This window comes from Cervus canadensis, chromosome 6 (genome assembly GCF_019320065.1).
Source record: "Cervus canadensis isolate Bull #8, Minnesota chromosome 6, ASM1932006v1, whole genome shotgun sequence".
Taxonomy (NCBI): domain Eukaryota; kingdom Metazoa; phylum Chordata; class Mammalia; order Artiodactyla; family Cervidae; genus Cervus; species Cervus canadensis.
The window spans coordinates 60,997,499-61,022,990 of NC_057391.1; the positions used below are offsets into that span (position 1 = coordinate 60,997,499).

Here is a 25,492-nt window from a genome sequence, read left to right on the forward strand (position 1 = left end):
AATTACTCTTCTACATTGCAGCCAATGTAAGGATGATGAATCTTATCATATTCATAATCCTTCAGTGCCACTTCATTGCTGCCAGTTTAGAAAACAATCTCCTTAACAAGTTTAACTCCTGCTGTCACCTTTCTTGTTAAAAGGAATGGATTCAGCAGCTATCAGGGAAGGATGCATCCTCTCAGCTTCAACTCCACACTCCAGAAGCATGCCCCCTCATCCACCCACCGAGTGACTGCTGATGCTTTTCCCCAAGCAATTTTGCACGTCAGTCTCTTTTACCAACTCTCCTCTTTCCTTTCATGGATTGCAATTTTCTTTTTGGGATCTTAACTCCAATGTTATTTCCCCTATTAAGCTTCCCCTAATTCTCTCCAAAATCACTGAAGACTGATACAGCATCCTTACCTCTTTGTTCCTTTGACCTACTGCTTACTTTTTAAAGTCCTACTATTGCCCAAATTGTAGCTGTTTATTTCCTGGCATTCTCTGACATCTTAGGGATGTGACTGTAATCTGTTCTCGCTCATCACTCTGGTACCTGGCACAGTGTGCGGCATGGGTGACCAGTCAGCATCTGCTGACCTGCATTTTTTGGAACTGTGCGTTTGAGATATCTTAGGGGCCTTAGAGAGCATCCAGTCCAGCACTCTCATTACTCAGAGGAAGATACTAAGGTCGTGATAGTTATTTTTCCAAAATCACAGGGCTTGTTTTGTGGCAGAGCAGAACCTAGGCCATTTGATTTTTAGGCTAGTGTTACCCTCACCAGTGTGATGTGCTAGAAAAGTACTCCTTTGGAAAGACGTGGGAGAAGTGGGATTAGGACACCCTGTAAACTGTTCTCCATCCAGGACTTAACTTCTCAGTCACACAGAGAGAAGACTAAGGACGTAACAAGGACAGAGAAGATGGGGTCCAGAAGACAGATTAAACCTCTAAATCGAGAGTGGATAATCGGAGTGGATCCTGGGCTGCTTGGAAGGGAAGCAAGAGGACAGCTGCAATGTATTCTGAGAGTAACAAATAATGGTAAAGATCCAAAAGTTAAAAACTCATGACCTAGGAAGAAAGGCAGTGAGTCTAACTAGAAGTTTTAGGAAAATTACAGAATTTCAATACGTGGACATAGCAATCTTCTACCCCAGAGCAGAGGTTTTTCTATTTATTAAAATGCAGTGGTTGTGGTGGTGGTTTAGTTGCTAAGTTGTGTCTGACTCTTGAGATCCCGTGGACTGTAGCCTGGCAGGCTCCTCTGTCCATGGGATTCCCCAGGCAAGAATACTGGAGCGGGTTGCCATTTCCTTCTCCAGGGGATCTTCCCCACCCAGGAACCGAACCCCGGGTCTCCTGCATTGCAGGTGGATGATTTACCAACTGAGCTATGAGGGAAGCCCCTTAATAAAATGTATATAACTATAAATGGGCTTCACAGGTGGCGCTAGTGGTAAAGAACCTGCCTGCCAATATAGGAGATCTAAGAGACGTGGGTTTGATCCCTGGGTAGGGAAGATCCCCTGGAGGAGGGCAGGGCAACCCACTCCAGTATTTGTGCCTGGAGAAGCCCCTGAACAGAGGAGCCTGGCGGGCTACACTCCATAAGGTTGCAAAGAATTGGACACAACTTAGCACACACACATGTAATTATAAAGCAATAGTTCACAGATGACTACTAGGCAGAATAGAGACAGGGTAGAGATTTGGACATTTTGCTGAAATATACTAAAAGTATTCTAATACACAATGTAGCAAAAAAAATAAAGATTACAGATCTACAGATGTAACTCCAGAGCCCGGAAACACTTAAATCCTTTCCTAATTGCCTCTCCAACCCCTTAACTCAGTTGGGAATTCATCTGACTGGAATGCAAGAATGCATCTGATTGGAATCTCAGTCTCACTGGAAATGAATCTGGAAAATGTCCTTTAGTCTTCCAGCCTCTGCTATAAGGGAAGGCCAGTAGAAGGAGTGTGAAGAGTGAGAAGCCAGTGTGCCCTGCATCCTCCAGCACACATGCTAGGGACCAAGGGCGTGGTGAGTGCTCTGAGAGCGTGCCGGAGAGCAGTTCTCAGGGGCACGGCTGCCCAGAGGGAGTGGTGTCTCAACTAGAAGCAAGCTGGCAGCTTTAAGTAACATCACTGCAAGTGAGAGGCTCATGGGCAATCTGCAAGCGCAGCTGAAGGCTGTGTAGAGAGAAATCAGAGCAAGGGGCAGCAGGACGTCCTCCAGCTGCAGAAGAACCAGGCCAGCCAGGAGAGGAAATGCTCCTCCCCCCTGAACCAATGCATCCAACAGGTTTTTCAAAGAGGTGAAGAAGCAGTGTGAAGAACAAACGGAAGTCACTAGAACCCAATGAAGCTGTAACTCCACAGACCTGAATGGGGGAAAAAAGACCAAAGCCAGCAGCTCTGAGCCCTCAGCCGGACTCAGTCTAGGCCACAGGACCGTGGGAACAGGCGCAGCAACATGTGCTCAAATACCAGCCCCTGTTCTGAGACAGCAGAGGGAACCTCAGCTAGGAGGGAGCCTCAGAGGGCTCCTGGGGCTGCCCCGGGACCCAGGATGAGAGCAGCGTCGAAGACAACAAAATTGTGCAGGCGAGAGGTGTTGGGAAAGGGGAAGAACTCAGTAAAACCCTGCGGTGGCTAACCCACTGGTGAGTCAGAAAGCCAAGAGACTGGGGACTTGAGCTGAACCAGCTGGTTACCTGTTAAGGTGAGGAAAAGGAGTAGGATGCTGATAGAGACAGCCCCGAAAACTGGGAGAGGACTACAGCAGAGATGAGAATGAGGCAGAATCTGAAGCAGATATGCGGGCAGCTCCCGCAGAATGAGAAAACCCACATGTCCTCATGCTGAAGAACAGAAAAGGGACGCCACAGATGTATTTGGGATAAAAGTGGAAGCATACCCTTCAAGCGAGGGCTGCACAGAGATTAGAACAAAATCTTCATGGGAAACTGAATACTGAACTTAAAAAAAGTACCTAAAGGAGCAAAAGGAACTGCTAAAAGCTTTATCCCCCAGCAAAATGAAGTTTAGTGAATATTAGCTAATAGATATTCTACCATCAATACAGTCATTCCAAGGCTTTCCTTACCTCTTAGGTTCATCTGATGAGCTGGTGTGCCACTGGATTCTTCTTTGCTCTTATAACAAGAAATAGATGTATCTTTAAAGGTACACCAATACTGCTTATAACCTTTTAGAGTCAGCTTTTTTGGCCTATGTGTCGAACAGAATTAGAAGGGGGAAAAAAAACACTTTTGAAACAACTTTATCAATGCTATGTTTTAGCAGCAAAATCTCACAATATTAAAAGTCTGAGGCCAAGTTTTATATATGCCGAGTTCAGTTCCCTTTCGTCTAGTGTGTTCTATTCAGTGTTATTGTTACTGGAATTTCCCCTTCTTCTCAATCTGCTCAGGAGATATTACAGTGAGTGGGCAGAGAAAGACCCTAAGAGAACATTCCAGTTTTCTGTCAGTTGTAGCTGTGCCCATCACTAGCAGGTCACATGGAAAGGACAGGAAAGTAAAAGTGAAGGAAATGTCAGTAACTGGAAGGTTCCTGGGTCCTGGAAGTACCTGCAGGGTCGTGGTGTCTGCAGGGCTGCCTCCAGAGCCTCCCTAAACAGGCAAGTTTGCCTGGCAAGTCTAAAGTGCGCGAAGCAATTATCTCTAGGGATGTACTGCAGTGGTGACTTTCACTTGCCACTCCAATGCCAAACATGAAGCATGGGGAGGAGAGGATAAGGAAAAGTGTAGGTAGATGAAAAAGGTGGGTAAAAGGAAAACAAAGTGGAGGTAGGGAGCAGCATCTGAAATCAGGTCAGTACCTTAGAAACGTTACTATGTGGAGCTGTTTTATGTTCAGCTACAATAAATGGTTTATTTCAGAGCTTATATTCCACATCACCTCCTTTCCTCTTTCTGCCTTAATGCCTAGTTCTCTTGATTCTGTGGAGTATGACTAGACCAACCATTTAAAAATCTAGATAAGATACTCTGGAATCGTGTTGTAAAATATCCCATGAAGAAATGAGTAGAATCCAATAAATTCTGGGGCTCTGAACAAGGAAATAACCACTGAAAATAGCAGTTCACTATGTACTGCTTTCACTTAGACAGGATGCTTTATATGAACCGTATGTTTTAGAATTTGCATGATACAATCCATCTAAGTAACACAATCTCCTCCCCGCCTTAAGTAAAATGTTTATCAGATAAAACAACTTAATAAGTATAGGAATTTTAATTTTGTAAAGGTGAAATTTTTCCACATTATAATTTAGTGTTCATATAACTGGCAAATGCTTTTAGAGATGCATTTGCCAGTCACATAAATTTCAAGAATGTGAACGTGACTATAAAACTGACATTTATTTATTAATATTTGGAATTCCTCCTCTTTTGTACTTACTTGAAAACTTTAATATAGTCAGCAAGTTCAGGGATGGAAGTGATGTCACCCTAGGAGAAGAATGAAAACATTTTTTTCTCACTTTAAAAAATTTTGAAACTCTGTTTAGCATCTGATATTAAGAACCAGCTTGTTCAATAAACAAGGAAAATTACATAAATTACAGATTATAAAGATTTTAAAGGTACTATATACATGGTCATATAGTACAAAGGCATTTTCAAATGGCATAAAAAGCTATTAAAAATTTGATCAATACAGCAATTTACACAACCCACAAGAATGCAGTGTTGATTCTAATATGGCTAAAACTGTTTATAGCTGCATACAGAAATTTTCTGAATCATAACAGTCCTGAGAATAGTGTTTCTTCTGTAATAGCTAATATCTAAGCATTTAAAAATTTTACTGAGATCTATTTCCTCTTCTTTTTGTAATACTTCAAATTTGGAGATCAATGAATGGATTTTACCATGGCTTGAAGTTAACTTTTCCTCTGCAGAAATGTTCTCCCACTACTTGTAAGAGAATATGCAGACTGTACTGGCAGAAGATCTCTCTCTACTGTGTTGGAAGCACTAGAGACTAAACAGTATTAATGTAAAAAACTTCCCTGAAAATTTCTGGAAAATCTATGTCTGTATTCTCTAAAGCATTTAATATTTCTCTATATGTCTCAAAACACTTCATGAAAACCTAATTCCATAAAATGGTATAAGCATCAGACTAAATTAATAGGTAAAAGATTCACCCTACCAAAATTGTTGATGTTTTTCCCCCTTCCAAAGTAATCTCCAGGTCTGAAAGGGCAGCATCAACTTCATCAACTTCTTTGTCGCTGTTGTTCAGATGATTCTCTGATGTCATGATCGACAGCTTATTGATATGATACTAAAACCAGAAGTGACATTTTATTTAAATGATTTTTCTAACTATGAATTTTAAAGTGAGATTATTATCTGTATCTATATTGAATGCCTTTTGTCACCTAATCCGAAAGGCTAAAAGTCTCCCAAGAATTAGAAGGATAGAAAAATGATGGGCATGGCACCTGAAATCAGTGTCCTAAACCTGCTAATAAATCTTTACTCAAAAAAGGAGGATTTTTTTGACAAACACAAATTAATTCAGTTTAGGAATCCCTAGGATTTAAGAGTTAACACCTCTTCCACTGAACTCTACACAAGCAGTGACTTTTAAGTGTCCCACCTCCCCTGCAGTATTCCACGTTTAGCACGCAAGCTAGAAGCGACAGGTACTGGATGAATGAACAGAAAATGCATAAGGTCTTCTGAATAAATGCATTAACACTGGTTACCTTATCTTACTTACTACTATTACTACTTACTACTATTACTACTTACTACTGCTGGGTACTATTACCCTGCAGTGGGAAGTTAGTTATTGCTATTATGTTGAAAACTAAAGTTTCACTGCCCCACCCCCATCTTCAATTCAATGCTAAAAACCTAATTTACATTGTCATTTACACCTAAGAATAAACATGTTTATATGTGAATACATACACCACCCCTGACACACATGAATACTCACATATACATATATGTATATACATAATGAGTAGTGATAAGTCCTCCTATATATATATAAAAAAACCTTTGGGTGTAGAACTAGTCATGATTTAAACACACTTAGATAAATGGTTTAGAACAAATTTTAATGATGAGATTCTGATGCTAAACTTAAGAGGTTTTATACAAAGTTAAGCAAAACTTTTAAATCACTTAATCAGTTATCTTTCAGAGCACTAAATAAGTAGCAATCCTTATTTCTTAAGGATTCATTCACCAAATACAATCTGTTCATGGGAACAATTAGTAAACTAATGCTGAGGCCAATTATCTAATTAACTAATAGAGGCCAATAGCTTCCTCTCTTTTAAGATTTAGTGAATTAATAATGACTAGTCTCTAGCTATGGCTTCCCTCGTGGCTCAGTAGTAAAGAACCTGCCTGCCAATGCAGGAGACAGGTTCAACCCCTGAGTCGGGAACATCCCCTGGAGAAGGAAATGGCAACCCACTCCTGTATTCTTGCCTGAGAAATCCCATGGACAGAGGACTACAGCTGGGCTATAGTCTATGGATTACAGTTAGGCTACAGTCCATGGCGTCACAAACTTAGTGACTAACAACTACTACTCTCTGGCTATATCTTCAGTTGTGTTGAAATGAGATCCTTATAATGGTAGAAAACTTTCATATTCACAAACCATGGAGAAGGAGGTAGGTTGAGGCTCTCGGGCAGTGGTCTCAAATATCAGAGTATAAGAAGAATCATATGGAGAGCTGGTTAAACATAGAGATGCTTAGGTTCACCCTCAGAGATTTTGACTTAGCAAATCTGGAGTCTAGCCTGGGCCCCAGGCTGCTAAGTGCCTTAGATGAATCTGATGCAGAAGGTCCTTATGAGTTATACTGGAGAAATCCTGGCTGTGAATGGGACTGGTCATAAAATCCAGCTTTGCTTTCAAATGTGCATGGGTGGGGCATCTGTTAAATGTTACAATACAGGATTGGACCTAAATGCTTAAAAAACAGTGTTACTAACTTTTCTAACTTTTCAAAATCCACAGCTTCTTACTTTGAAGTACTTTGTTTCTTTTTACTACTGTAGATTTATTTTACACAAGGAACCAGAAGTTCTAATAAAAGAATAGTTCAGGGTGCAGCCTATGTCTAAAATAAAAAATACTAGGCATCTCCTTGCCATATTTTCTGAGTTTCCCCCTTCTTGGGCTGGATGGCTTCCAAGAGGCTTTGGGTCAGTTTCTGGGAAGGCTTCTAACAACTCAGGGGATTTGTAGTCCAAATTTCTCTCACTGAATCTAGATTCTAAAATGGTCCAGGGAAAGCTATGCTTTGGGGCATTCAGTCTCCATGAATTAAAATCCAGCATTCTGAGGTGTTTTTCTACTAAATTGAAATGGAATATCTAATGTTTACTGGATGGGGTGGGAGTTGGGGAAAGACGCAGAATAGTCCCATTTCTGTGACAATACAACTATGTGTACACTCATTCAATAACTATTTTTTGAACACCTACTATGTGCTGGGCATTGCATATAACTGTTGCCTTTTTTAAAAAATGCATTATTTTTATAATAACAAAGATAAGAAATACCATGTAAGAAAAGCTGTGGTTTTCTCCATATACATTTTACAAGTTTTCTTATTTACTTTGTCATCAGCAAAATTTTCACTAGAGAATTAAAAGCCCTTACTCTAAGTGGGAAAAATGTAGAGAGAATGCTGTAACCAAGTGAGATATTTTCCAAAAACTGTTCCAGAGTTTAATTCAAGAAATTCTTCAGGTAGCCTGAATGATCCAGAAACATAAAAAAGAGTCTTATCTGATTAAGCAAGTCTCTAGAAAATAAATAATTAAACTATTTCATTCATTTACCATCTGGAGTTCATTTTGATTTCCCTCTTTTAGAATGTAAACGAAGAAGAAATGAGCTGTTCTTCCTCTCAAAAAAACAATGTTGTGAGTCTTAACTGAGACACTTTTCTGGGTACATAAAAGCATTTGGAAGATGGAGAACACTTTTATTTGTGTTCTAATGAAGAATTAAATCACTGTTAAAGTAAAAGACATTCAAAACTAAATGTTCTTTTTGCTTATTGTACTCAAAGAACATCAACTTAATCAGAACTTTACGTGAAAATGGAATTCGACCATAATCTGAGAACACTTAGATATCTGAAATGATTCATCTAGAAAGATTAATCTAGTGGTCAGTCAGACCTCAGTGTCTCTAAGAATGAAACTGTGGGTGCCATCCTAATATTACTTTACCAGAGGGGAGATCAGTGGACATTAATTTCTTAGTAAGCCCTACTATAATTCTGAAATATGCAAGATCCACATTTGGAAAAATACTAGCTTAATGTTAGTTACTTGCTTATTAAGGAAATGTCATTCTAGGACTTATTTATGTTTAGTTTTACTAGTCTATTGAAATTTTATCATCTTAAAAGGTATTAATTTCTGCTGTAGCCCATTTTACAAATATTACCATTCCCAGTTATTTATGAAGTTATGCAAGGCTTCATTTCAGAAATCTGATTTTTAATATGGATTTTATTTCCAGGGGAAAACTGGATAGTTTTAAGCTAATATAGATCTGGGGGTCAGTGGATACAGAAAAGTAACTACTTAAGTATACCACTAAACTCATACATAAGACAAAAAAATTAAATTCACATATTTTGCCTTCTAAGTGTCCATTCACTTTCTACATAGCAAAAAATAAAACATTATATCAAAAAATAAAAAAATAAAAAAAAAACAAAAAAAAACCCCCAAAACAAACAAAAAAAACATTATATCAAAATACTACTGGAATTACTATGCCACTTTACCATGTAAATAATCCCCTATCCATTCCCCTTTAAAGTCCAATTTACCAATACTCTTCACTACCTGCAAAGCTGCAAACATCATCATTTCTTCTTCGGTGCATTCAATTTCTTCCAAAAGAATAGCCCATTTGGCCTGCTCATAAAGCTGATTGATTCTGATTGCATCATACTGCAACAAAAAGAGACACAATTCTTTTGTAATATGTTACCTTTAACATTAGCAATAAGGAAAAAAGCTACCCTTAGGGTTATACATATCTATATATACCATCTTTAATTTTTTCATTAAAAATGGCATTAAAATATGCCAAAAGATTTTTACATATTTACTATTAAAAGTAGATTCTGTATGTTATTTTCCAGGGTAATAACCATTAGGTATACTAGCCCTTAACAAAAGGAATTTAACTTGAAGACATTAAAGTAAGGCAGAACTGACTGCTTTTTAGTATTGTTTTGCAACTTACACTAACATGTCATAATCACAGAGTAAATTAATTATTTCAGGGAACATCTTGCTTACTGTGGAAATGCATACCCAGACAAAGTAGCAGGTCCTTGGAAACAGTAATTATTTTAAAAATTCAAAATAAAGGGCACACACACATTTGTGGAAATGTGTTACTTAAGTGTTACTGAATTACCCAGTTATATTAATAAAAACCAGTAGTTATATAGCTTAGAATAGTAACAAAATGCATAGCCGCTTCCTACCCCATGCAAATGTAACTGTGTTCCCAGAAACCTTTGGCTTTACCAAAATTAGGTATGATATAGCCTAAAAAAGAATTAAAATGATTTTCTGTAATTCTATATACATTTTAGTGTTGTACAAAGTATTATTTAAGCACATAATTTAAGATGATAAATACATACATTAAAATCTAGGCTACAATCTAGACATGAAAAGTATCAGAGGCAGACAAGAGAAGTCCTCCCACCAAGGATGATACGAAAGCAAAAGATCCAAATCTCTGTGTCATGTGTTTTCTGGGGGAAACACTCCAGATTTCATAGCAAATTTACATCTTATCAGAAAAGCACAGTATTTCAGTAGCAGAGATGATGACAACCACTTGACAGCAAAAACACATTACAATGTTTGGCTATGAAACAGAGAAATGTAGACTTAAAAAGAATTTTTTTGAAGCAGCATCTGGGATATGTAATTAGAAATTTGAAAGTAATTGAATAGGTAATCTTTCAGAAAACTTTTCTTCTACCTAAGTAGAGTTGAAGAGAGATATTAAAAAACATAAACTAACTTTACCAACTCTGTAGTAAATAGAAACCATGGAACACAGTATGGAGTTTCCTTAAAAACTAAAGATAGAGCTACCATATGATGCTGCAATCCCACTATATATCCAGAGAAAAACATGGTCCAAAAGGATACACACAACCCTATATTCATTGCAGCACTGCTTACAATAGCCAAGACATGGAAGCAACCTAATATCCATCAACAGAGGAACAGATAAAGAGGATGTGGCACATAAATACAAGGGAATATTATGAAGTCATTAAAAAGAACAAAACAGGGTTTCCCCAGTGATCCAGTGGTTAAGAATATGCCTTGTAATGCTGGGGACACCAGTTCAATCCCTGGTCCAGAAGATCCCACATACTGCAGAGCAACGAAGCCTGTGCGCCACAACTACTGCGTTCACGCGCTCTAGAGCCTGTGCTCTGCAACGAGAGAAGCCTGTGCGCCACAGCTAGAGACTAGCCTCTGCGTGCCACAACTAGAGAGAGCCCACACACAGCAACACAGACCCAGCGCAGCCAAAGCTAAAATAAAATACATAAATCTTTTTTAAAAAAAGAACGAAATAATGCTATCTGCAGCAACAAGGAGGAAACCGAGACTGTCTTACTGAGTGAAGTAAGTCAGACAGAGAAAGAAAAGTATGGTATGATATCCCTTATAAGCAGATTCTAAAAAGAAATGATACAAAGACCTTACAAAACAGAAACAGACAGCCTTACAGAACATACTTACGGTTACCAGCGGGGAAGAGTGGCAGAAAGAATGGTTAGGGAGTTCAGGGTTGACATGTACACGCTGCTGTATTTAAAAGTTATAACCAAGAAGGACCTACTGTACAGCACAAAGAACTCTGCTCAATATTACCTAACAACCTAAATGGGAAAAGAATTTGAAAAAGAATAGATACATGTATAACTGAATTACTTCCTTATATACTTGAAACTACCACAACATTGTTAACCAACTATATTTCAATATAAAAGAAAGTTAAAAAATACAAATCAACCAAAAATTCAATTATCTTAACAAAAAGAAAAGGTTTTAGTTATGTTTCCAACCTACTAAAACAATAGACTTCTTTAAAATACCGGCAATTGTGTCCAAAGTTTTGAGTTTCTAATATTATATTCAAGACTTGCTATCCATATCCAAGCAATTCCTTACCCCACCAACTTCCAAGAAACAAAGAGAAACAAAAAGAGATCCCTCTAAACCCTCGATACCTTTGGATTCAAATCAAAAAAGCTGTAATACTTGAATCGGAGCAGCAAGGCCTCATTTTCCTTCACATCTTGTTCCATGAGAGATCTTGAGGAATCAAGCCACCTGGACAAATTAACAAACACAGAGCAAGACAGAATTAATTCTACCTCTATGTAGACAAAGAAATTCTTAAATTGTATCTATATTTTAAAACTTACCCTTGTTTGGGAGGGATAAATTAGGAGGCTAGGATTAACATATACACTACTATTTGTAAAATAAGACAACTGACAAGGACCTATTGTATAACTGTATTCAGTAACACATACAGACAGACACACACACATGCATATATATGAAACTGAACTGCTGCACTGTACAACTGAAACGCGATATTGTAAATCAACTATGCTTCAATTAAAAAAACCTTATAATTTGTAGTAGCAAAAAAACAACAACAAAAATAAAACAAAAACTTACCCTTGGTTGATTTTTGCTTTGTCAAGAAGGGCTTGAGGTTTGAACATTTTTGCCAAGATTTCTGGGGACGTTATCGGCTGACTGACAGCAAGTATACCAGGGTTGCCTTCTGACAAAGCACTGTCACCAAACCAAGCAGAAGTTGGCGACAAGGGGCTTCCATCATGAGCATCGTAAGTAGGGGTCATTGTTTTACTATAAAGTCCTGGGCTTGAATATATACTTCCTAATAAACAATGTGAAAAACAGGTAGTAAGTATGAAGTACAGTTATCTCACTTTTCAGTAGCACATGCTATAATGATGTAAAACACACTGTGAGACACAAACTTCGTTCTGGAAGGGAAGGCTTTAGTACATTATTTTACCTGTCTTAGAAACATGTGAAATTAACTTCACTTGAATAGCATTAAGAACATGTAACAATAAGGTCAAAAATATAATTAAGCTGGTAGAAATTCTAGGGAAAACAGCTCAAGAGAGTTAGAGTAAGTTAAGGATATTGCTGAAGCAGACAGACCAACACTTTTGTGTTTCGACTGTGCCAAGGCTCACCTTTCAGAGGGCCAATGTAAAGAACATCGGTGCCTATAGAAAAGGAAAGAAAGGAGTTCAGAAGGTAAAGGAAAGGCAACAATAGAAGACAGAAACAAAGAATGAAAATGAAAAGAAAATGGGAAAAGGAAAACAGATTTTCCTAACTGCGAATCATAAACTGAAATAAATATTTTAAGTGAGTAAGTAAAGAACCTTAGAAGCTATAACCTAAAATGAGCTTTTGTTCAACTCAAAACAATGAGGTTGTGCTCTTGGCATGTGTTTAGTGACAAACATGTATATTTATCACCCTCTGAAATCACCATACCCTGTTTTAAGACAACTCAATGTAACTGAATAAATTCACATAAATTAAGATAATAATTTTATGTTGTTGTTTTCCCAATTAATAGTTGAACTGGCTCCAACAGTTACAAATAAAATATTAAAGCAAAAGGATATATAAATTTTGCCCTAGAAAGAGGCTAACAAAGGGGCATTTTATATTTAATTCCCTGAAGTTACAGAGATATTATCTTTTTAATCTTCAGCTTCCTCAGTGTTAAAGGGCTAGGCATACATTTTTTTAAATACTTTAAAAAAAAAAAAAAAAAGACTACATTAAAAAAAAAAAAATTTGTTGTATTAGTCCACTGATGATCTATTCTGTCATCTAAACTGCAAAAATTGAGATTTTATTAAGACTTTTAAAAAAAATTCAGAATGACATTGAGCAAAAGTACATCCCCTTCAAAGTTCCAACTCTGTTAATATATTTTATCCTGTATTAATAATTTTTAAAAAGAAAATGTGTAAATGGGTGTCACATTGTTAAATGGATGCTGTTAATGAAATAGCTGTTTTCCTTACCTAATTTAGGAATATGCTTAGGAATTTCTTTCCTGTCATCTCTAACTATACACCACCCACAAACACAGAATGATAGAAACAACTACCCATGAAAAAGTGATGGTAAGGCTAGAGATGTTTAAAGTTGTCAAGACAGAGTCTAGGAAGAGAACATAAAGTAAAAAAAAAAAAACAAAAACTTTTACTAACTGCAGGGTTATCTGATTTGATACCTCTAAATGTGTTCTACCAATGAATACTAAAACAATTTGTAGAATGTGAAGAAACAAAGGAGGCTGCAATGTTCCCTTTTAGCCTTTGAGGAAGAATACTGGAATATTTAGTTGTAAAGCAAAGAACCTTAAAATACAAGGGCATTTTGTGAAAGAGTTATTTATAAAAGGGCTGAGGACAATACTCCAGCTCAATTGGGCAAAGGATAATTCTGCTATAGAGACCATACATGTAAATAAGGTGTGGAAATGAAACTTTTTTTGAAATGAAACTTCTTTATGAAGTTTCTAAAACAAAATATATTCCCCTACGTTACACAACACCTAATAGAATCAGCCATTCAATTGATTCTCTTCCTTCTTATTTACCTATACTTTGTATAATCTACATTCCATACTTTCACTTCATTTTTCCATTTGTTGTTAGGCAGCCTGCAGTAATAAATAGCTCATGTAGGTGTTCTCAACAGCCTTATTGTCGTCATCTGAGAGGAGCAAGCTGAGGCACAGAGAAGTTCATACATGTGTCCAATGTCAAGAACTATTAAGTTGCAGAGCCAAGCTATAAATCAGCAGTCCGACTCGACTGCAGCTAAACACACTGCCTCCCAGGTACCATAACTTATTTATGCCATTCCCAATCGGTGTGCATTTATTCATTTTACAGTTTTATTACTGATGTCGCCATTGCTACTGCAGACAGTGCATTCCAATAAACATTTTTGTACTTATTTCCCAATTCTAGCAGCACTGCTAGGTCAGAGGGTATGTGCATTTTAAATTCCTTTTAAGTCCCAGTTCAGGGACAATCTCAACCAGCCTGTATTCCTGATTGCCCAATTTAAGCCATAGTTGAAGCAGAAAACTAATAAAGGGTAAGATGAGGTAGCATATGTACTCAGCAACAAAATAGATGAGTTTGCTGAACACCACAGAATGATAACTTAAAAACTATAAGGATGAGAAACAAAGACTTTAACAAGCACTACAGTATGGGCCACCTACTATAAATATTAAAAACTCATTACTTTTATAATTAAAGAATAGTTTTTTAAAAATGCTTTGATGTTTAAAATGGCAAATTCTAGTTAGGAACAATGGCATCCTGCATGGTGATTTTCCTGACTTCCTCGAATGCCTTAGGACCCAGACTTTTCCTTTGTTGAGCTGCCTTTAAGATTTCCTAGAAAAGTTCCTAATGAAGTAATTTTCTACTTCCATAGTAAATCTTGATTTAGTAATCTGTAAATCAGCACTAAACAGTAAAGTTAATTCTTACATGGAAAAATAGTTTCCCCCAGACATGGGATCAGGCTACTTCCAGTGGTCCCTCCTCACAGGTACTTGGAGATTAGATATTTACCTAGTTACAGCCAGCAAGTGGCAAAGCACTAGAGAGTGTCACCTGAGCACAGCCTGCAAACAAGGTATGTAAACACTCAGAATTTTATCATATTTCTGGGTAAGAATCTGACTAAAGTCTGAGAATCACTGATTCACTCATGATCCTTTACCTTTTGAAATATTAAATAAAAAAAGCTTTGTTGAAGTAAAATTTACACACCAATATTTTATCAAATATTCCTATTAGAATTCACAAAGTATTCACCTTTAAATATTAAAAACTGGAGAGATGATGTTACATAATGGTTCGACACATGAGTGCTAGACCCAGACCAATCTGGATTTGAATCCTAGCTGTGTCCCTGATTAGCTTTGTGACCTTGGGCAAATTACTTAACCCTTGTAATGGTCTTTCCTTGTAAGTAAAGTGCAGATAATGCCACCAAATTCACAGATGTTCTATAAGGATGAAATGAAGATACACAAACACATAAATACATAATTGTTAACCATGCTCACACAGATGCTCATAATTCAGGAAGCACACAGGCACTAAAGGAAACTCAGCCTGTTTCTGCCTCAGTAGAATGAAAATTACACATATTCCTGACCACCCCCTGCGGTACAGGAACCTCTGTGTAGCACTGAGCAGTGTCTGACCCCCAGAAGACGTCACAAGCTGAGATGTATAGACCTGTTGCTATTTACATGAACATAAAATGCAACTGATCAAATCTGCCAGCATTTGGTCCAAACATTGACTAATATGACTGACAAATGATAAAAGCAGGCAAACTTGATATTTAGTTATTTCTTTTAAAAATTGATCTCTTATTACTTCTCATGTGTGTATGGGACTTCTTCTCGATAGATAATCAGTCCTCTACATATCACTATCTTTATGTACTTTCTTAGCATCTCACATCAACTCCTCAAATGTTTTTAAACTGCTTGGATGTAGACAACTAAAGCCTATTAAAAAAAAAGCTCCTTCAACTGAAAACAGTCACTTCACAGACACAAGAGAGCACACACAGTGTCTGACTCCATTCACACGAGGTTCAAGAACCAGCCCAACACTATTCTGTGGTGAGAGAGGCACAGGAAAAGGCATGCAAGAGGCCTTCTGGGGTCTTGGCATCATGTTACATGCTATACCTAGTTCTGGGTGGTGACAAGTTGTATGCATTGGCAAATATTCATCCATAATTTAAAATCTGTTCATTTTACTATATGTAACACCTCAATTTAAAACAAGAAAGAAAAGAAACCCACAGTTACTTACTCTAAAATATTTGTAGCTTTCCCTTGTCTTAATTCATTATCTTTTGTCTTCTAATTATCTTCTCTTAAAGCACTATATAAAAGCTCTTCCTTGCAGCTCTAAGACCAATCCTGCCTGATTTCAACCACTCTAAAATCATCCCATAAATATACCTTTCTGTGTAGTTCTTCATCTTAAGAATTAAGTGAGTTTTCATTTAAACTAAAAAAAAAGAAACAAAAAACTGAAAGCAGAGATTCTGTCTACTGTCACACGGCTTCATCTATATAAACCACCAAGTCTAAATCAGATTTTAATCGTATTCTAATGACAGACACACTCTTTTACTCTCTTTGACCTCCTTAATCTGTAGGCTCTACCACTACTCTTTCCCCTCATTCCCTCCTCCACCTTTTACTGGAATTAAATTTGATATTCTAAGTAATGATTTGTTCATTTTGTACCATATTCAGAAACCAGTGACTCTATAATGCACTAGCCTGTATTCCTCAGCCTGACATTAAATACCCTCTAGTGTGATCCAGAAGTTCCTTAGAGGTCTCTCCCCTATGAACTGGCTCAAATGGTTTATTTACACATCTTGTACTTTTCTTTTGCCAGGATGTTCTTTGTTAATATCATTCTTTCTACGTGGATCACCTATTCTTCCAATCAAAATCCTAGCCAATTCACAAACTTAATTCCCCAACCTGAAAACTGAATACACCCTACTTGGAATTGTTTTGTCTTCTAAATTCTTATAACATTATTTCTATAATATTCATTTAACGTTTATGTATTACCTCCTTAAATACAGTAACTACAGTTTCCCACTGGCCTCTAAATTACTTAAGAGTAAAGACTATCTTATTTCTTGGTAGCTCCCAGATGTAATCAGTACATGAGTAGAGACATAAAGGTTACAAGGTACGTGACCTTAGATGTTCCTAATTTTGTTGTTCAGTTGCTCTGTCTGACTCTTTGCGACCCCATAGACTGTAGCACACCAGGTTTCCCTGTCCTTCACTATCTCCCAGAGTTTGCTCAAATTCATGTCCACTGAGTTGATGATGCTATCTATCCATCTTATCCTCGGCCTCCCTCTTCTCCTGCCCTCAGTCTTTCCCAGAATCAGGGTCTTTTCCAGTGAGTCGGTTCTTCACATAACGAGGCCAGAGTATTGGAGGTTCAGCATTAGTCCTTCTAATGAACATTCAGGGTTGATTTCCTTTAGGATCAACTGGTTTGCTCTCTTTGCAGTCCAAGGGACTCTCAAGAGTTTTCTCCAGCACCACAATTGGAAAGCATCAATTCTTTGGTGCTTAGCCTTTTTTATGGCTCTTAACCTTACTGTTAGCAAAGAGTCGGACATGATTGAGCGACTGAACTTACTGTGCCATATTTTCATCTTTATATGTGAATAATAACATAATCCACTTTGATGGGTTGTAGTGAGAATTAAATGAGTTTCCATGGGTAAAGTGTGTGAAACAGTTCTGGGCATACATAAGTCTGTATTTATTCCCTGTTTACTTTCATTACCATCATTATCACCCCAGAATTTTAAAAAACAGGAATGAACTGAATTAGTAAAATTAGTGTATTTATTTGCTTCTGAGATCTATCCTAAGAAATGGATTTATAAATGTGCAGCCAATGGAAACATGGGAAACTAATTTTCAGGAACCAAAGAATCATGTAATCTAACTGATTAGTCATCTAACTTCTCAACAGACAGTGCCCATGTCCCTACTGTATGCTATATGCTGAGTTAGGTCCTAGTAACAAAAAGGTAAGAAACAGTCTCTTCATGCAGGACCTTACAGTTATTAGGGGAGAACACATAATATAATACCAAACACAGAAAGCCTGGTGACTTATGACAGCAGGGGAAGCCATAAGGTTGGGGAAGTAGGGGTTCAGTGAGGTTCAGGTTGGGGAAGTAATGGAAGGAAATATGAGAAAGCTTCTTCAAGAGCAAAGAGAGGCACTAAGAGACTAGCGTATGCAAAGCATAGACGTTTTAAGTAACCTGATAAAAGTAATAATGTCTTAACTAAACAGAGGTGGTTTCCACAAAATAGTCCCAAAATGGAACTAAATGCTAAAAAAACCCTCCAATCTCCGCAATGCCAAGAACTGAGATAAGTTAAGGTACTGTCTCCTTTTGACTTTTCCTGAGCACAGAACCAGCTTTTCTTATTATTGATTCAACTACTAACACCTGACATGATGATCACACGTGACAGACTCTGGTGATGATTGAGGAAAAACATGTAGAAGGAGAGTGTTCTTTAACCTGACCACTCTCCAGACTATTTAGTCCATTTATATTGATATAAAAAACAGACAGGAAGACCTACTGTACAGCACAGGGAATTGTACTCAATATTTTTTTAATAACCTATAGGGGAAAAGAACCTGAAAAAGAACATATATATATATATTTTTTTTTCTACACATGTGTGTATAAATGAATCATTGTGCTGCAATACCTGAAACTAACACAATATTGTAAATCAACTATATTTCACATACATACACACACACAGAGGCATACGGCTCTCATGGTTCTCACACTGAACCCATGCTTAGTCAAAGACTCACCTGACCCAGGAGTGATAAGAGGCCCCTCTAGTTCAAGTGCCTCATCTTCAGATTGGTCATCTAGCTTTTTCTTTTTTTTCTTTGTTGGATCTCTGGGTTTTTTCAACAGAGAAAGCTCTTCAGGGTGTCTGATGTCTGTTACAATTAAGAAAAAAACATTATTTTACTGGGATAATGGAAAGTTTAAACACATTACACTTGGTAAATCTATGAATCCACTTCAAAAAAAGAAGTTGAATTTCTTTCTGTGCATGTTTGTATTTTGTCAGATACTAATGCCATGCAAAACACTAGAATATGACACTTTTAAAAACAATATACCAAAGCACACTTAATTCATAACTATCCAATAAATGTAGTTACTTAAAAGTAGAAAGATAATACTATGGTACAGAAAGAAAATAATAATAGCTCTTATTTATATATATTTTAAATCAAAACTCTATGGAATTAAGGTTTATATTATATGGTTGCTTCATTCTGTATATAAGTTATACTAGATATATAAAATAAATGTAAAGAAAATATTTTCACACCATTAACAAATCTCAAAATTTTAATCAACTCAAACTTTTCTACCTTGATACCAAATGTCTACAGATTTCTGAGTTTGTTCTATTCATTTTCATGCAAAGAACCTGATGTGTACACATAATGAAAAATGGGCAAAATAATGAATATTTTCTTATGTCTGCTGTTCTACAATTCCATGTCTCTACTGTACAGTTAACGATAGCTGTGAGTATAAAGTTGTCGGCCATCGAAAAAAAAAAGAGAAAATCACCAAGTGTGTTTTAAAAAAACCAAAAAATATATAAGAAGCAATATGGCTACACAAAAAGAATTAAAAATGACCCAAATAAGTTTATATATTACATTACATATTATACACCATGTCCATAAACAGCAGGAATGACTAAGAAGTTGGTGATGTTATTTAGACACTAAGTCATGTCCAACTCTTTCTCGACCCCATGGACTGAGGCTCCTCTGTCCATGGGATTTCCCAGGCAAGAATACTGGAGTAGGTTGCCATTTTCTTCCCCAAAGGATCTTCCAGACCCAGGGATCAAACCTGCCTCTCCTGCATTGGCAGGCAGATTCTTTACCACTGAGCCACCAGGGAAGTCCAAGTTAAGAAGTCAGTTCCTCCCATATTGAGCTAAAGATTCGATGAAATTCTAATCCAAATTCAAGGTTACTCTTCTGAACAATTTGATTGTAGAATTGTTCTCGTTTCCTTATAAATTTTATAATAGTGAGAGCAATTTTGAAAAAGAATAAAGTTGGAAGACTTAAACTACCTGATGTTAAGACATCATAAATCCACAGCAATTATAACTATGCAATTACTGGATAAATGATAAGACATATAAACAAATGGATTAGAAGAGAGGACCCAGAAACAAATCCAGACACAGCCAATTATTTTGGACAAAGGTGCTATGGCAATTCAAAGGAAAAGGGAAATCTCTTAATTTAGTTCAGTTCAGTCGCTCAATCATGTCCAACTTTTGCGACCCGTGGACTGCAGCATGCCAGGCTTCTCTGTCCATCACCAACTCCCAGAGCTTGCTCAAACTCATGTCCACAGAGTTGGTGATGCCATCCAACCATCTCATCCTCTGTCGTCCCCGTTCTCCTCCTGCCTTCAATCTTTCCCAACGTCAGGATCTTTTCCAGTGAGTCTGTTCTTTGCATCAGGTGGCCACTGTAGAGCCTCTCAGACTACAGTTCGTGGGGTTGCAAAAGAGTTGGACATGACTTAAGTGTCTTCTGCATCAGTCCTTCCAATGATTATTCAGCACTGATTTCCTTTAGGATGGACTGGTTTGATCTCCTTGCAGTCCAAGGGACTCTCAAAAAGACTCTTCTCCAACACCACAGTTCAAAAATATCAATTCTTCGGTGCTCAGCTTTTTTTTTATAGTCCAACTCACATCCATACATGACTACTGGAAAAACCATAGCTTTGACTAGATGGACTTCTGTTGGCAAAGTAATCTCTCTGCTTTTTAATATGCTGTCTAGGTTGGTCATAGCTTTTCTTCCAAGGTGCAAGCATCTTTTAATTTCATGGCTGCAGTCACCATCTGCAGTGATTTTGGAGCCCCCTGAAATAAAGTCTGTCACTGTTTCCCCATCTATTTGCCATGAAGTGATGGGACCAGATGCCACGATCCTAGTTTTCTGAATGTTGGGTTTTAAGCCAATGTTTTCACTCTTCTCTTTCATTTTCATCAGTTTCTTCAGTTCTTCGCTTTCTGCCATAAGGGTGGTATCACCTGCGTTCTGAGGCTATTGATATTTCTCCCGGCAATCTTGATTCCAGCTTGTGCTTCATCCAGCCTGGCATTTCTCATGATACACTCTGCACAGAAGTTAAATAAGCAGGGTGACAGTACACAGCCTTGACATACTCCTTTCCCTATTGTAACCAGTCTGTTGTTTCATGCCCAGTTCTAACTGCTGCTTCTTGACCTGTATAAAGATTTCTCAGAAGACAGATAAGGTGGTCTGGCAATCCCATAGATTTAAGAATTTTCCACAGTTGTTGTGATCCACAGTCAAAAGCTTTGGTGTATGTAGTCAATAAATCAGAAGTAGATGTTTTTCTGGAACTCTCTTGCTTTTTCTTAATCTCTTCAATAAACAGTGCTAAATGAGAGATTCATGTATTTTTCAAAAAGAACATTCAGTTCAGTTCAGTTCAGTCACTCAGTCGTGTCCGACTCTTTGTGACCCCATGAATCGCAGCACGCCAGGCCTCCCTGTCCATCACCAACTCCTGGAGTTTACTCAAACTCATGCCCATCGAGTCGATGATGCCATCCAGCCATCTCATCCTCTGTCGTCCCCTTCTCCTCCTGCAAAAGAACATTAGCCCTCATCTAATGCAATATGCAAAAATTAATTTCATGTATCATAGGCCTGGGCTTCCCAGGTGGCACAGTGGTAAACAATTTGCCTGCCAGTGTAGGAGACAAGGGTCTGATTCCTGGATTCAGAAGATCCCCTGGAGGAGTAAATGGCAACCCACTCCAGCATTCTTGCCTAAAAAATCCCACGGACAGAGGAGCCTGGTGGGCTACAGTCCATGGGGTTGCAGAGAGTTGGACACGACTGAGCAACTGAGCACATCATAGACCTAAAGAAAATTTAAGTAGACAAATATTTCTTAGATAGGATATCCACACTCCTAATTAAAAAACACACACACACACAAAACTGCCCTTTACTACAAGAAAAAAAAACTGTTGCGATAACAAAAAGTCAAGCTGTATACTGGGACAAAATATTCACATAATATAGTATGTATATATGACAAAAGACTTGTATCCAAAATATATAAGGAACCCATACAATTTAATAATAAGCAGATCAGTGGGCTAAAGATTTGGATAAGCATTTCGCCACAGAATACATAAGAATAGCCAAGAGGCATACGCAAAGATGCTCAACATTAATGGTCACGAAGTGCAAATTAAAACCACAAGACACAAATACACCCATCAGAGGGCTCAACATGAATAAGACTGATAATACCCAGTGTTGCTAAAAGGATGGAGAGAAAGCGAAACTCTCATACTCTGTTGCTGGGAATGCAAAATAAAAAAATTTTGAAAACAGCTTGGCAGTTTTTTATAAAGTTAAACATGTTCTTTATAGACACTCCACTATTATTTAAGAAAAGGAAAAGCATATTTACAACAGCTTTACTCACAGAACTCAAAACTAGAAATAACACAGGTGGAAGAACATGTTATATTTTCGTATCAGTGGAACACTACTCTTAGAATGCAATACAAGTCATCAGTAAGAAAAAAAAACAACCCACAAAACTATTGATATATTCAATAACATGAATGCATCTCAAAATTATTATCTAAATAGAAGAAGCCAATTAGTAAAGGGTATATACTGCATGATTTCATTCACAACATTCCAGAAAATGACAGCAAATCTACAGTGACAGAGCAGATCAGTGACTGTTAAGCTAGAGTTTGATAGTTAATGGAATGTTCTATATCCTGATTGTGGTACTAATAGTTTCAGAGATGGAAACATTTGTCAAACTCATTCAACTGTACACTTTAAATGAGTACAGTTTATTATACATCAATTATATAAAAATAAAGTTAATTAAAAAATAGAATGTAAAGAGAGGGAAAGCCAAGGAAAAAAAGCAGCAGAAAGGAGAAGTGCAGTTGTGTTCTTGCAGTTTGGTGGCATCTACACCATCTGTCAGTATGAGGAGAAGAGACAATGAAATCCAAGTCCCTGCCTAACTTGTAATGCTGGAGACTGCTAAGTCAATGGGTCAGAGTTTGACAGCGGGTAATCTGTACTTTGAGAAACCCACAGTCTCCACTAGACTCAACCCAGTATTAGGAAGCTTTTTATCTGGAGGAAATTAGAACTAGGATGGGCCACACTGCTGCAGAGGTGATGACGCACAATTTGAGGCAGAAGCACACAGCCAAACTACCTGGATTCACATCTCAGCTACACTATTAGCTGCATGACTTGGGAAAGCTACTAATTAGCCTACTAGCATCCAAGTTTCCTCATATGTGAAATGAAACTACCACCACAGGAGGTGTTTATGAAAATTCAATGACTGCACAGGGCCTGACACACAATAAATACTTCTTAAGTATTAGGTATTAATGTTTTTTTCTAATTAAAAAAAATATATACAATCATGGTATACATTTGGAAATTACAAGACAGTATTAAAACATTTAAAACCTGTTTGTGACAAACGGAATATGACTATATGAATCAGTGATCATTTTAACAGATGTATAAAACTGCCCATTCTTCCATTACTGTGCCCATTATAAATAACGGTTCTACAAACATCTATATATACCTACTTTTCCATGTTTTATTTCTTTAGAAATTCACTGGAATAGAATTACTGGATCAAAGGTTAAACAAATTTTAAGGCCAAAATGTAGCATACATTTGTATGGCTTTGTGCTTTGTAATGGATACATATATTATTTTTTTAAAGCTTTATTTTTAAAACAGTATGTTTATCTCCTTGTTTTAATTTACATTTCTTTGATTATTAGTGATGAACTACACTTCCTCATGGGTTTTTGGCTATTTATATTATTCCTTCCTTTGCTCATTTTTCTACTAGATTTCTTCAAATCAGTGCTTCCCTGGTAGCTCAGCTGGTAAAGAATCCGCCTGCAATGAGGTAGACCTGGGTCCTATCCCTGGGTTGGGAAGATTCCCTGGAGAAGGGAACAGCCACCCACTCCAGCATTCTGGCCTGGAGAATTCCACGGACTGTAGAGTCCATGGGGTTGCAAAAAGTCGGACACAGCTGAGTGACTTTCACTTTCTTCAGATCAGTTAATTTGCATATAAAAGTTAACATGGTAGATACCACTGCAAACCACACTGAACTTTCTTTTTCACTTATTTATACCTTGAACCATGTTTAAAAAAGAAATCCAAACCTTTCAATAACTAAATGGAATTTTGTTTGTTTGTTTCTCTGTTGGTTATTTGAAGTTTACTATTAGGAACACTGGTATACATTAGGTTTTTGTTTTGTACTTACATGCTATTTCGGGGTGAATACTTTTCTGAAACATGAACATGGAATTAGCAGTAAAACTGTCCTGAACAAATACTTTACCAAAGAGTAGGTGAACATCTTAGGTAGTAAGCAGCAGAGATGATATTAAAAATAAATGTTTGTTCCTTAAATTCTGTCACTTAAGCTTCCAGGCAGGTCTTTTTAAAGTTAAAAGTAGTACAGTGACTTCTTTAGCTAAAGTCACAAAATTAAAAATAAAAGATTTTCTTCAGTCTTGTACATACAAGTTGAGATAAGGCTGGGACCTGGGACCCTTTACCAGAGTGCTTGCACCTGGACAAATGTCTCCTCAAGCAACAAATAAATTATAAGGAACTAAAAACAACTGCATGCATGTGCAATCAGGGCAATTATGAACAATAAGATACAAAAAGGCCTCAAACCAACTTTCATTTTGCAGGTGCTGAAGTAGGGTACTGAGCATGATCCCTGCGCACTGCACCAAGGGGTGGGCAGATCATCTAACCACCCCTCCAGCCCAACCCACAGATCTGCTCCCACCAGATCCCGACTTAAGGAACCAGTCCACCCTCCCTCAGAGAATGAGCAAGGGGACCTGTTACTTGTTTTTGCCCTGGGACAGCATGAGTCCCAATAAAGCCGTGCCTGAATTCCTCACCTCTTTTCAATTTCTATTGATTAAAGAGCCCAAGGACACAATTCCATAACAAAGGTAACCCATTTATCCTTGAAAGTAATTCTGGGGATCTGAATCAGTAGTGCTAAGTTGTGTTTATGTAGATTCAGAAATTCAGAAGATATTTCAAGTATGTCTTTTGAGCCATATTTATCTAATTAACAGAACTGAATCATCATTTCCTAGACTACTTTTAAAAGAAACAAGATTTAGCATGCTAAGAGATCTAATGATTTATAGATTGTACTTTCAATTCTCAGTGTACCCTCAGCTCTAAATGCCACCACTGCCATGCTGGGAGTAAATAAAGACATTAGAAATTCCAAGCTTCTGAATAATCACTTGTCTCCTCTACGTCAGCATTAAGTGGGGGCAGGGTGGTGGTGGTAATCTCTCTCTCCACCCATTCATTTCTCCAAAGCAAATCATAAACTGGTGCAGGGTGAAAAATCTAAAAAGTACATAGGACATAAAACTAATCACGCCTGAGAGATATGACCTGCTTCTACCACAGTTTACCATTACTAAGTTTGGTGGGAGTGAGGAAAGCAAGCATGTGTAATTGGAAAACGCCTCCTAAATTTCTGGTACGTCCTTTCTTCTTGAGAATCACTGCACTACATGATTCATCCTTTGAGAT

General features: G+C 37.4%; 1 protein-coding gene across 8 annotated transcripts in view; it reads right to left on the reverse strand.

The window, feature by feature from the left end:
* The window catches only part of FERMT2 (FERM domain containing kindlin 2), a 72,102-nt gene that overhangs the window by 9,821 nt on the left and 36,789 nt on the right, over positions 1 to 25,492 (reverse strand). For 5 of the 8 annotated variants that reach the window (XM_043472111.1, XM_043472108.1, XM_043472112.1 and 2 more), the window contains exons 4-11: positions 18,596 to 18,730; positions 12,317 to 12,349; positions 11,763 to 11,988; positions 11,303 to 11,405; positions 8,871 to 8,978; positions 5,179 to 5,313; positions 4,423 to 4,472; positions 3,101 to 3,225 (exon numbers count right to left, since the gene is read on the reverse strand). In XM_043472111.1, coding sequence (XP_043328046.1) covers positions 3,101 to 3,225; positions 4,423 to 4,472; positions 5,179 to 5,313; positions 8,871 to 8,978; positions 11,303 to 11,405; positions 11,763 to 11,988; positions 12,317 to 12,349; positions 18,596 to 18,730 — 915 coding nt within the window. The remainder of the gene's footprint in view (positions 1 to 3,100; positions 3,226 to 4,422; positions 4,473 to 5,178; positions 5,314 to 8,870; positions 8,979 to 11,302; positions 11,406 to 11,762; positions 11,989 to 12,316; positions 12,350 to 18,595; positions 18,731 to 25,492) is intronic. The other 3 variants (XM_043472116.1, XM_043472115.1, XM_043472113.1) reach the window with 1 other exon arrangement.